The sequence below is a fragment of the Tachyglossus aculeatus genome, chromosome 22, assembly GCF_015852505.1.
Source record: "Tachyglossus aculeatus isolate mTacAcu1 chromosome 22, mTacAcu1.pri, whole genome shotgun sequence".
Classification (NCBI taxonomy): domain Eukaryota; kingdom Metazoa; phylum Chordata; class Mammalia; order Monotremata; family Tachyglossidae; genus Tachyglossus; species Tachyglossus aculeatus.
In genome coordinates this window covers 30949092-30962278 of record NC_052087.1, presented here as the reverse complement: position 1 = coordinate 30962278, position 13187 = coordinate 30949092, and the positions used below count along the sequence as shown (strand labels likewise).

General features: G+C 41.2%; 1 protein-coding gene across 1 annotated transcript; it reads right to left on the bottom strand.

The window, feature by feature from the left end:
- Positions 1-12238: 12238 nt before the first annotated feature.
- Positions 12239-13165, bottom strand: LOC119944001 (olfactory receptor 4S2-like). The gene has a single exon (XM_038765229.1). It carries the CDS (start codon positions 13163-13165, stop codon positions 12239-12241), a length of 927 nt encoding a protein of 308 aa, XP_038621157.1.
- Between the last annotated feature and the right edge of the window lie 22 nt (positions 13166-13187).

Here is a 13187-nt window from a genome sequence, read left to right as displayed (position 1 = left end):
TTGTTCTTGCCCGTCCTGCCGTCGACCCCCAGCCCATGTCCTTCCCCTGGCCTGGAATGCCCTCCCTCCACACAACCACCAAGCAACTCTCTTCCTCACTTCAAAGCCATACTGAGAACTCACCTCCTCCAGGAGGCCTTCACAGACTGAGCTCCCTTTTTCCTCTCCTCCTCCCCGTCCCCCTGGCCCTACATCCTTCCCTTCCCCACAGCACTTGTATATATTAGTACAGATTTATTACTCTATTTATTTTACTTGTACATATATGCTATTCTATTTATTTTGTTACTGATGTGCATATGCTTTAATTCTATTTGTTCTGACGATTTTGGCACATGTCTACATGTTTTTCTTGGTTGTCTGTTTCCCCCTTCTAGATTGTGAGCCCATTGTTGGGTAGGGACCGTCTCTATATGTTGCTGTCTTGTACTTCCCAAGTGCTTAGTACAGTGCTCCGCACACAGTAACCGCTGAATAAATAGGATTAAATGAATGAATGAATGAATGTAAGCCGGCAGAAAATCAAGCCCGGATTTGATTGCTTCAATTTTTCCCCTTCTTGTAAACTTCTGGGCTGTAAGTGGAGAATGTATTTCTAGGACCTCAACAGCCATTTTCATTATTTCAAACATAAATCAACAGACCTTGTGCTGAACCACATTCAACTGCAAAGAAATGAGCAGGGAGTGTGTCCACTATTCTGTTGTACTGTACTCTCCCCAGCATTTAGTACAGTGCTCTGCACATAGTAAGTACTCAGTAAAAAGTATTGATTGATTTATTGATTGATTGTGTCTTTGGTTCTTGTATTCTCGGCCTCCCTCTAGGGCCTCATACTAAACTACAAGAGACCATTTTCAAAACTTATAAATGCATTTTTTTAAAGTCCCCATTTTAGCATAGTTAGTTCTTTGAAAATCTCACCTGTAAACCTTGTTTCAAGGAATGGGTTTTCAGCTTTTCCACTGCTCCTTTCTGAGATTATTCGGGGCTCTTTGGAAAGCTGGAAAAGAAAGTTCTCTCAGCAAATGCAAGTGATATTCTGAGATCCTTTTCCCCCTGATCTCACAAAGAAGCAATCAATATAGTTATATACTTGCCCCTCACTCCTAAAATCTAAGCTATAACAGCATCTTTGGGGAAAACATCCCCTCTGTTATCCCCAAACACCACAGACATATTTAAAGTGAATGATGTAAAGTGTTAAGAAGCTGGGGAATTTTGTCCCAAAAGAATCCCAATCCCAGAGTTAGAAATGTTTCCCAAACAAGTCAATAATCCTGGTTTAGGTTGAAATAAATATTAAAGCCTGAAATTTTCAGGAAATGAAAAAGTAGGCCTATTCCCTGCTAACCTCACAAGTCTAAAATGCATGATTAAGTGGATACAAAATAATTGTTTTCTTCTTCCCTAATAAATACCCTTCAATTTATATGACTCAGATTTTGTTTTAGTGTTCATGAATACAGGAGTTTTAAGCAAGTAAAGTGATTGTTTGTCATATTCTGGAATAAAGACCCTATCGTATCAGATTGTAACTTCCCAATTCAGACTTCCACCAGGAATTAATGCTTTCATCATAAAATCATAAAGGTCTACAGGCAGAAGTGCAACCTAATATGATTTCACATCCATCTCGACCCACATCCAATCTTACAGATGCCCAAAGCCTCATTAAAATGGCAATAATTATAAAAGTAATAAAAACAACAATGGTATATGTTAAGCTCTTACTACGTGCCAAGCTCTGTTCTAAACACTGGAGTAGACAGAACTTAATCAGGTTAGACATGGTCCCCATCCTATACAGGGCTTCCAGTCTAAGTAGGAGGGAGAACAGGTATTTCATTCCCATTTTACAGTTGAGGAACCTGAGCCACAGACAAATTAAGTGACTTTTATTAAAATAGTATTTATTAAGTGCTTACTATTTGCAAAGCACTGTTCTAAGTGCTGGGGAGGTTACAAGGTGATCAGGTTGTCCCACAAGGGGCTCACAGTCTTAAACCCCATTTTACAGATGAGGTAACTGAGGCATAGAGAAGTTAAGTGACTTGCCCAAAGTCACAAAGCTGACACTTGGCAGAGTTGGGATTTGAACCCATGACCTCTGACTTGAAAGCCTAGGCTCTTTCCATTAAGGCCACACTGCAGTCACACAGAAGCAAGTGCCCCAAGCATAATTAGAACCCAGGACCTCTGACTCCCAGGCCCAAGCTCTTTCCCCTAGCCCATGCTACTGTGAGTTTAGTCCCATATTACTTTCTTCTGAGTTTACAGTCTCCTAAACAATCTAAGACAGTGTTGATCCCTGTTAAAAAGTAAATCAATGCACTGAGAGTTAGAAGAGAGCAAAGTGGCTTTGTGTAGTACTACATTACAATCTGTCAGCTAAACCCAAAGAAACATACTGCTTATAGACCCCTGCTTGGTAAGAAATTAATTCACTTCACTACACACCACAACAAACAGGCCTTATTTCAATGTTTGGTGTATCTCACACAAAAGTATCTCTGTTTTACAAAAATGGTGTAAAAATGAATAGCACAGTTAAAATGTATTCTTTTGTACTGAAAATGTTCTAATGACTTTCTAGGTGTGGTGGAAGGGATGGAGGTTGGAGTAGTTACTGGAAACAGTGGCAGAGGCAACCATCAGCTTCTCCAGGACTCATGATTCCAGTTTCAAAAGATTCTGAGTCTGTGACCTTATGTAACCAAGCAGAAAATCAAGTCTGGATTTGATTGCTCCAATTCTTCCCCTTGTTGTAAACTTTCAGGTTGTAAATGGAGAACGTATTTCTAGGACCTCAACAGCCATTTTCGTTATTTCAAATACATCAAAAGACCTTGTGCTAAACCGCATGCAACTTCAAAGAAATGAGCAGGAAGTGTGTCCACTATTCTGTTGTACTGTACTCTCCCCAGCATTTAGTACAGTGCTCTGAACATAGTAAGTGCTCAGTAAAAACTATTGATTGATTGACTGTGTTTTTGGTTCTTGTAATCTTTGCCTCCCTCTAGGGCCTCATACTAAACTACAAAGAGACCATTTTCAAAACCTATAAATGTATTTTATTGAAGTCCCCATTTTAGCAAAGTTAGTTCTTTGAAAAGCTCACCTGCAAACCTTGTTCTAAGGAATGGGTTTTCAGCTTTTCCACTGCTCCTTTCTGCGATCATTCGGGGCTCTTTGGAAAGCTGGAAAAGAAAATTCTCTCAGCAAATGCAAGTGATATTCTGAGATCCTTTTCCCCCTGATCTCAGAAAGAAGCAAACACTGTAGTTATATACTTGCCCTCACACCTAAAAGTTAAGCTATGACAGCATCTTTGGGGAAAACATCCACTTTGTTATCCCCAATCACCACAGACATATTTAAAGTAAATGATGTAAAGTGTTATGAACCTGGGGAATTTTGTCCCAAAAGAATCACAATACCACAGTGATAAATGTTTCCCAAACAAGCCAATAGTCTTGGCTTCAGTTGAAATAAATGTTAAAGCCTGAAATTTTCAGGAAATGAAAAATTAGGCCCATTCCCTACCAAACTCACTAGACTAAAATGCACGATTATATGGATGGAAAATAATTGTTTTCTTCTACCCTAATGAATACCCTTCAATTTATATCACTCCCATCTTGTTGTAGTGTTTGGGAACACAGGTGTTTTAAGCGAGGATAGATATTTTGTAGTTTCCTACATATTTTTCAAAATGAAGAAGAGTTTTGGGCTGCAAACTGTCACAAAGCAAAAAAAAACCTGACTGAGCATCAGCATGCCTGATTGCCCGACATAGAGTCACCAGCTAGCCAAGCAGTAACAAACCTAAATCAATCAATCAATCAATCATTCGCATGTATTGAGTGCTTACTGTGTGCAGAGCACTGTACTAAGCACTTGGGAAGTACAAGTTGGCAACATATAGAGACAGTCCCTACCCAACAGTGGGCTCACAGTCTAAAAGGGGGAGACAGAGAACAAAACCAAACATAATAACAAACATACTAACATACTATCATACTAACAAACTAACATACTAACACAACACTGCCAAAGAAGTGAGAAGCAAAAAGTTGGGTAATAAACTTGGGGAAGGATATAGTTCTCCTCTCCACCATCAAGTCAGCAATGAGTTTAGGGGAGATGGTGGAGGTGTAGCAGAGACCCACAAGGGACAGGTAACTGAGGAAGAAATACATCAGCTGACCGATTAGGTGGCTGAACCAGATGGTGAGGAGAATGAGCAGATTCCCCATCACGACGTCAGTGTAAAGGAGCAGAAACAGCCTGAAACAGATAACCTGCACCATAGGATGTGGGGAGAGTCCCAAGAGAATAAATTCTGAAATATTGTTCAGGTTTTCCATGAAGTCAGCAAAGCTTCTTCCTGGAAGTGGTGATTTTGCCTGTAATGATAAAATATTGAAACATAACAATAAGACCAAACATCCATATCTTCACTGTAGCTCTCCGGAGTTCTCTCACATGAACCAAACCTGATCATGCTTTTTGACTCTTGAAGTCTGCCCTTTTATTTGTGATTTTTTAATCAGTCTTGAAGACATTATCAGGCATGGTTTTCTTCAGTCAGGCAAGCAATTTAGGAAGGAGTTTGAAGTAGAAATAAACGAACAGAACTTCCAAGTTAAGCAGGATTGTTTCACCTGTTCACTGAAGACACTGATTAGAAGAAACAGCTGATGTCTCTAGGCTCAGTACTCCAGGTTTGAGTCCCATACGACTAGTGCTTAATACAGTGCCTATCACTCAGTAAGTGCTCAATAAATGCCATTGAATGAAACAGAAGACTCCAGACAGACATTCAGCCACAGATGGGGAAATGGGCTGCTCCAAAATCACATTTTGCCAGGCTACCTAGACTAAATGAAAGAGGTTCCTTAAATTCTTCCCTAAATTCAAAGCCAAATGCCCAGTTATTTTGTCAAAACCAGGAGTTCACAAAATGAAAATCAAGGGGAACAGTTAAACATTCAGGGACTCACTACCTTTTCTTACAGTGTGAACACTGGGCAGATTGAAAAATAATTGTTCTTGGGAAAGTATTTTGTACCCAGTTATCGAATGTGCGTTAACCAAACTCAGCCCCCTTTGACAAGATATTAGACTCTTTGCATACATAGCAATAGGTGGAGTTTCAGGACGTCAGTAACCAGAGCCTGTAGAATCTAGACTGTAAGCTCTGTAGGAAGAGCTTGGGAAAGTAAAATACAATAGAAAAAACAGAAGGCCTGTACTCCATTTGACTTCCTGGGTTTAGGGTGGAATTTAAAACTGCTTCAATTGAGATGTCAAAGGGAACAATACCATTTTATAAGACTGTGGGGAGATGCACCCCCAGTCACCTGGGGTTGCTGACGAGAGGGCAGCTCTGAGTTCTTTAGATTGGGCGACGACAAGCCAGTGAGGAGACACCGAGCCAGAGCGATCAGTTCTGCCTTTTTACTGGGTGTACTCATAAAGTGGTTGTGCAGAAAGCAAGCGAAGGAGAGAGGCCAAGTCCTAATCAGCAAGGAAAGCTCTGCAGGGATCGGTCTAATAGCTTACAACTAATAATAGCAGTTATATACAAGCCCCCTCATACCGGTTAGCCCTCCCAGGATGTCTATCTGAAAGACACAGTTCCCATTCTGCAACCTTGTCATGTAGCTGTTCCCTTTCCTTGTTGTGGGTTGCTCAGGTAGAGGGAGAGGGTGAATTCACAGATAGGGCACTCTTCCCACAAACATCATTTTCTTTATTCATTCAATCGTATTTATTGAGCGCTTACTGTGTGCAGAGCACTGTACTGACTGCCTACCAAGTGCAGAATATTGTACAAAGCACTTGATAGAGTACGATAGAGTTTATCCACATGACCCTGCCCTGAAGGGGTTCATAATTTAATAAATAATTATGGTACATGTTAAGTGCTTACTCTGTTACAAGCACTTTTCTAAGCACTGGGGTACATACAAGTTAATCAGGTTGGACAAAGTCCCTGTCCCGCATTGGGATCACACTCTTAATCCCCAATTTTTACAGATGAGGTAAAGGAGGCACAGAGAAATTCAGTGACTTGCCCAGGGTCACACAGCAGACATGTGGCAGAGCTGGTATTAGAACCCAGGTCCTTCTGATTCCCAAGCCTATGCTCTATCCTCTCTGCCACACTGCTTCTTAATCTAGTAGGGTTAGATAGACTCTAAAATAATTTACAAATGAAGTACAGGCAGTAGGAAGAAGGAAAAGGAGATTTGTGTATGAGTTCATAATTAATTAAATAGGGTATGTAACCCATGTATATAAGTGGAGAGGCAATGTGGCCTTGTAGAAAGAGCACTGGCCTAGGATTCAGAGGACTTGGGTTCTAATCCCTCCTTGGATACTTTTCTGTTGTCTGGCCTTCGTCAAGTCATTTTACTTCTCTGTGTCTCAGTTCCCTCATTTCAGTTCCCCTCCTAGCCCCCATGTTGGACCTGATGATCTTCTATCTACCCCAGCACTTAGTCTAGTGCTTATCTCATAGTAAGTGCTCAACAAATACCACAATTATGATTTTATTACTATCATTATTACATACTTCAGACAGTTGTGAAAAACCAATGTTCAGGCAATGCAGAATTTTAAATTATTTATTCATATTAGTATCTGTCTCCCCCTTTATAATGCAAGCTTGTTATGGACAGGGAATGTGTCTGTTAATTCTTTTGTACTGTTCTCTCCCAAGAACTCAGTATAGTGCTCTGCACAAAGTAAGTGCTCAATAAATAAATGATTGATTGATTGATTGCAGAAGTATTGACATAGCAGTAAAGGAGGCTATAATCTGGAGATATTAGAAATAAATTGACAAAGCTTCTTGTGAGAAGTGTGACTTCGAAAGTGCTTTTGGAGTGGGGAGAGCCGCATTCTGCTAAATTTGAAGAAGGAGGGAGTTCCAGGCAAGAGGAAGAGCATGATCAACAGGTCAGAGGTGGGATGATAATGAGACACAATGAGTAGTTTAATTTGAGAGGAATGAAGAGTGTGAGCTGGAGGGTAGAGGGAGAAGAGAGTGGATCAGTTGGTAGGAGACTGCTGACAGAATCCCTTAAAACCAGTGGTCAAGAGTTTCTCCTTGATGCAGGGAGTAATGGGAAACCTTTGGAGGTTTCTGAGGGGCAAGATGTGTGTAGTACAGCATTTGAGAAAAACGATCCGCGCAGCAGAGTGACAAGTGAACTCGAGAGGGGAGACATTGGAGGGTGATCAGCAAGGAGGCTGATGCTTCAATGCAGGGGGATATGAAATGCGCCAGGACTAACATGAAGATCATTTCAATGGAGAGAATGGGCTGGATCTTGGAAATATTGCAGATGGAAAATGCAGTAGGATTTGATGACAGACTGAATATCAAGGGTTAAAGGGAGGGAGGAGTCAAAGGTGGAACAGTGATCTTTCATAAATATTTAGTAGAGTAGTAAACTAATAGAATGGCAATAGACAACCACAATTTTAAATATACATATTTCTACATATTTTGAGAGATCTAGGATGTAGGAAAGGAATGTTGCAACGATTCCAGAACCACGGAAACATAGACCAAAAAAGATAAAAGAAGCTAAATAATAATTCATTTCAAAAGTAGAATCCAGATCAAGTGACCTACATAGACAAGTGAATGAAGAGTATGTTTGGGGCTGAAGTTGCAACTAGAAGACAAAGACTTCTTTATGTGATAAAAATCCAAAGTAAAAGTGTTGCTAAAGGAAAAAGATGTCTTCAAACTTCCTTTCAGAGACAATGAGCATGTAAAATCCTAGCAAGTTATGGAACGGTTTTGAGAATAAAATGGCATACGGTAGCTTCAACTAAGATAATAGGATGAAAATAATTAAAGGAAAATATAGGTAAAACAGAGGAGAAATTTCCTTATCAAGATGAAAATCCTTCATGAAGAGGGGTGTGGTTGTCATCTCGTGGCTTATTTCCAAGCAGGTCAAATCATGAAACAGGAGGAATATGATGGGAAGAAATCCTGGCCCATGCTGGAGAAAAACAGACTGTGAAGAGCCAGGGTTGAAAAGTTACATCTGTCCAATCTGCTGAAACCAATTTGTGGATCTTGTTTATTGTTCTTCACATCAGCACCCTTCTGAATGGCAAAAATGCATGAAAGCTGAAAGGGCAGTTTCAGGCCAGTATTCATTTACATATAGGTGCCCAGAATCACACACCTTACCTTGCAGCCAAAGGTCAGATAGACTTTACTCTCACAGACTGTGGATCATTCAGTTTTTTTCTTTTAGAAAGAAGTGAATTTGATAATTGAACACAAATTTAATAGTATTGAAAACACCTGGCCCTGCAATTTCGAAGAATTCCGTCCAGTCCACATCTATTTCAAACCCAAGAAACAACAAAAGTCATTTCTTAGTTCTGGCTCAAAGTCTACTCCAAGTGATTCTTCTTGTTCACAGTTGACTGTATGACTATGCGAACTAATAATTAAGTTGCCACAGGACAATTTAAAGACCATTAAATGAGCCAGGGGCTTATCCCCTAGAGGGACTTCCTATCAGCTTCAGAGGATCTCAGAGACAAGAAAGGAAGCCACAAAACTAGTTGAGGTCAATTATAAAACAAAATAAGGAACTTGATCACTAATAATAATGCTGGTATTTATTAAAGACTTACTACATGCCAAGTGTCCGGGAAGATAAAGGATAATCAGACTGGACAAAATCTCTCTTCCCCTTGAGACTCACATCCAAAGGAACTGGAAAACAAATATTTAGTCCCCATTTTACAGATGAGGAAACTAAAGCATAGAGAAGCTAAGTGACTAGCCCAAGGTCACACAGCACATACGTGGCACATCTGGGATTAGAACCCAGTTCTCTGACTCCCAGGCCAAAGCTCTTTCCATTAGGCTATGCTGCTTCTCTGCATAGTGGATAGAGCACTGGCCTGGGAATCAGAAGGTCATGGGTTCTAATTCTGACTCCACCACTTGTCTGCAGTGGACCTTGGACATGTAATTTCACTTCTCTGTGCCTCAATTACCTCACCTGTAAAATGGGGATTAAGACTGTTAGGCCCATGTGGAACAGGGACTGTGTCCAACCCAATTTTGTTGTATCCACCCCAGCACTTGGTACAGTGCCTGGCACAAAGTAAGTGTTTAACAAATACCACAAATATTATTTATTAGTATTATTATAATAATTATGATCATTTTCTGCCATTGATTTCTCATGACATACAAACTGCTGATGGGATTTAAAAATTGAGAACATTTTAAAAAACATTTAGGTTCTCTGCAATGACAAAAGAATCTCTATTCCTTATTTGATCTTAGTTGGGGTCTGCTGTTCCTTGCTCTGATGGTCAGCCTGCTGTCCCAACTCTAGCCAAAGTTAAAATTAAGCCTGCTAGTAGAGCTCAATGTCTTCTCATGGAAGCACTGGGAGACAGGAAATGCAATGTGACCATAGTCTTGCATGATGCCCTGCTGACACTTATGATCCCTAGAGGTTGCAGTCCCACTGGGAGGACCACTTCCTGAGAGGACAATGATCTCCCCCGCACTCCCTGACCACCATCTTCAGCCATTCACTTTCCAATGACTCATCCCCCACTGCTTTCAAATATGTTCATGTCTCTCCTATCCTAAAAAACACCCTTGACCTCATGGTTCCCTCCAGTTAGCACTCTATCTCCCTTCCACCATTCCTTTCCAAACCAAGATCCTTGGGTGAGTTGTGTAGATCCTCTGCCTCCACTTCCTCTCCTCCAATTACCCCCTCGACTCCATCCAATCTGGCTTCTACCTATTTCACTGATACTGACACAGTCTTTGTCCCAATGAGGCTCACAGTTTAAAGGGGAAGGAGAACAGGTACTGAATCCCCATTTTACAGATGAAGAAACTTAGGCCCAGAGAAAATAAGGGACCTGTCCGCAGTCAAACAGATGAATGGCAGAGGATTAGAAACCAGGTGTCCTGACTTTTCACTCTAATTCAGGGGTCAGAATAAATGACTGAACCTCTCTCAGCTCTTCCCTGTGCTTGAATTGCCTCCCAGTTATTTCACTCATATTTGCTGAGCCCTTACTGTGTGCAAAGTACTGCATTAAGCACTTGAAAATGATTGTGGGTTTTGTTAAGCACTTACTGTGTTCCAGACACTGTACTAAGCACTAGGGTGGATACAAGGAAATTGGGTTGGACAAAGTCCCTGTCCCACATGGGCTCCCAATCATAATCCCCATTTTGTGGATGAGGTAACCGAGGCACAGAGAAGTGAAGTGATTTGCTCAAGGTTACACAGCAGACAAGTGGTGGAGGAGGATTAGAACCCAGGTCCGGCTGACTCTCCGGTTCATGCTAGGAGGGAGAATAGGTAGTGAATCCCCATTTTGTATGTAAGGTAACCGAGGCACAAACAAGATGAGTGATTTCACCAAGATCACACAGCAGATGAGTGGTGGACCTGGGATTAGAATCCACTCTCTATGACCTCCAAGCCCATGCTGTATCCATCAGGCCACACTGTTTCTAATAGGATTATCACACCTTTTCTGTGTTTCGATTATTTGAAAGATGCTCTCTTCCAAAGAAGTTCTCCTTCTTATTCTGATCTCATCATCGAAAGTTCATGTGAAGCCATGTGAACTCTCTATAGATGTTATTCTGCACTGAACAATGGCAGAGTGCTCTATCTGAATGCTTATAAAAGTGGAAGTGAAATTCCAGCATTGGGTTGGTTTGTCAATTTTATATTCTCCTTGTGAATCTCAAAACTCTATGGATGCTTATACAGTCATGCATGTAACTTAAGTTGGTATGTATAAACAGTATTATTCTGCATCCATAGTAATAGCCATTTATAATAGCCAGTTGGAAAGATTACATACATAACCTCAATACTGCATACCATTTAACTCTATATAGAAATGATAGTGTTTGTCTTTGTCATAAGAAAATGGCCAAGTGGAAAGTGCATGGGGCTTAGGAGTCTCAGAGCCTGGATACTTATCAAAGCTCCACCCTTGTCTGCTGTATGGTCTTGGGCACATCACTTATCTTCTCTGTGCCTTAGTTCTTTTATTTGCAAAATGGGGACACAGCAAGGTCACCCAGCAGAGTCACACACTACTGGTGGGTGGGCTACCCAGAATGCTTATTTTTGCTCACTGAGTTTCTGCAGCTGATTGAATCATGACTGAGACATGTTCACTTGTTCTTTAGAGGAGACAGCATGGGATCACCAGGATCACCTAGTGGAAAGGGCATAGGGTGGAGAATCAGGAGTTCTGGGTTCTAGTTCTGTTACTGTCCTGCTGTGTGTCCTTGGGTAAATCACCTAATCCCTCTGTGCCTCAGTTTTCTCATCTATAAATTTACTGTTTTTCAGACTGTTAGACCCATCAGGGACAGTCCGTTCACTTTGTATTGAATTAGGTGCTCAGCACGTAGAATGTGATTAATTAATACCTTATTTAATCAATGCCATAAAGCAGGTCACTTCATTTTCTTTATTTTCCATTTTTCCTTCCACTTGTCATTCTCCCCATATCACTGTTGTCTTGCCAGCACTGTGTGCTCTTGGCTGGATAGAACACTAGCGGTCCCATGGCCTAAAATGATTTTAAGACCAAATAATAAGAACCAAATGCAGAAACTAAAAAGAAATTGAATACCCATTGTGGTCCCTTTGCATCCCCTTTGAATTTCCTGTTAAGTGAAGCTGTGGTAGTGGGGCAGTTCTGATGATGTTGCTACATATATTCTCTTTGTGCTTTTACTTTAGGGGTATGCGGAGTGCTAGAAAATGGTGAGGATGGAAAGAAGGAAGAAGAGGGGTATTGATAGAGAAGCACTGTAATGTAGTGGATAGAGTACAGACCTTAGAGTCAGAAGGACTTGGGTTCTCATCCCAGTCCCCCTAAATTCTGCTGTGTGAACTTGGGTAACTCACCTCACTTCTTTGTGCCTCAGTTTTCTCATCTGTAAATGGAGATTAATACTGAAAGCACCATGTGGGATAGGGACTGTGTCCAACCCAATCTCCTCATATCCACCCCAGCACTTAGTACAGTACCTGGCACACAGGAAGTGCAGAATATGTATCACAGTTATCACTATTGCTAAATATGGGAAAGACTTTGTAAGGTGAATTGAACTCTAGGCACCTAACAGATGCTTGAAGCCCAATTAGACCTTCAAAATGCAAACATGTGATTTAGTACTTCATTTTTGCAAAACCACTTTCCTACTCCACAACTTCTTCATGGCATTCTTCACCACTGAATTCCTCAGAGTGTAGATCAGAGGGTTTAACATGGGGGTGATATTCGTATAAAATATGGCAACCATTTTATCTCCTGAAAAGGTGATGTCTGGTCGCATGTATATAAAAATAGAAGGACCAAAGAAGATGATGACCACAACGATGTGAGAAACACAGGTAGAGAGAGCTTTTCGCCGTCCTTCTTTGCTCTGATGTCTCAGGGACCACAATATGATGGTATAAGAGAAGAGCAAGACAAGAAAGCACCCCACAGTGATCGTCCCAGTATTGGCTGTGTCTACAACACCGGCGACATACGCATTGGCACAGGCGAGTTTCAGCATGGGATGGACGTCGCAAAAATAGTGATCGATCACATTGGGGCCACAGAAGGGCAGCCGGACAACCAGGGACAACTGAATCATGGAGTGGATGATGCCCCCAACCCATGTGCTCACAAGCATTTTATTGCATACAGACCAGTTCATGATCTTCACATAATGGAGGGGTTTGCAGATGGCCACGTAACGGTCATAGGCCATCACTGTAAGGAGGAAGATCTCAGTGGAACCAAAGAAATGAACACCAAAAAGTTGCATCACACATCCCTCATAGGAGATGGTTTTCCTCTCCGAGATCAGGTCTCTGATCATCTTGGGGGCCGTGACGGAGGAGTAGCAAAGATCTATCAGAGACAGATAGGTGAGGAAGAAGTACATGGGTGACCGGTAGAGTTTCCCAAAACAGATGGTCAGCATGATGAGGCTGTTTCCCACAAGGTTGATGGCATAGAAGAGGAAAAATATCACAAAACATGCCTTCTGCACTTCTACGTTCTGTGAAAATCCCAAGAGCTCAAATTCTGTGACATTGTTTATCTTTTCCATGGATTTATTAAATTGCAAAGTG

What these genes read in the sequence shown, in the direction of transcription:
- LOC119944001 (XM_038765229.1), bottom strand. Translation starts at nt 13,165, where the DNA reads ATGGAAAAGATAAACAATGTCACAGAATTTGAGCTCTTGGGATTTTCA.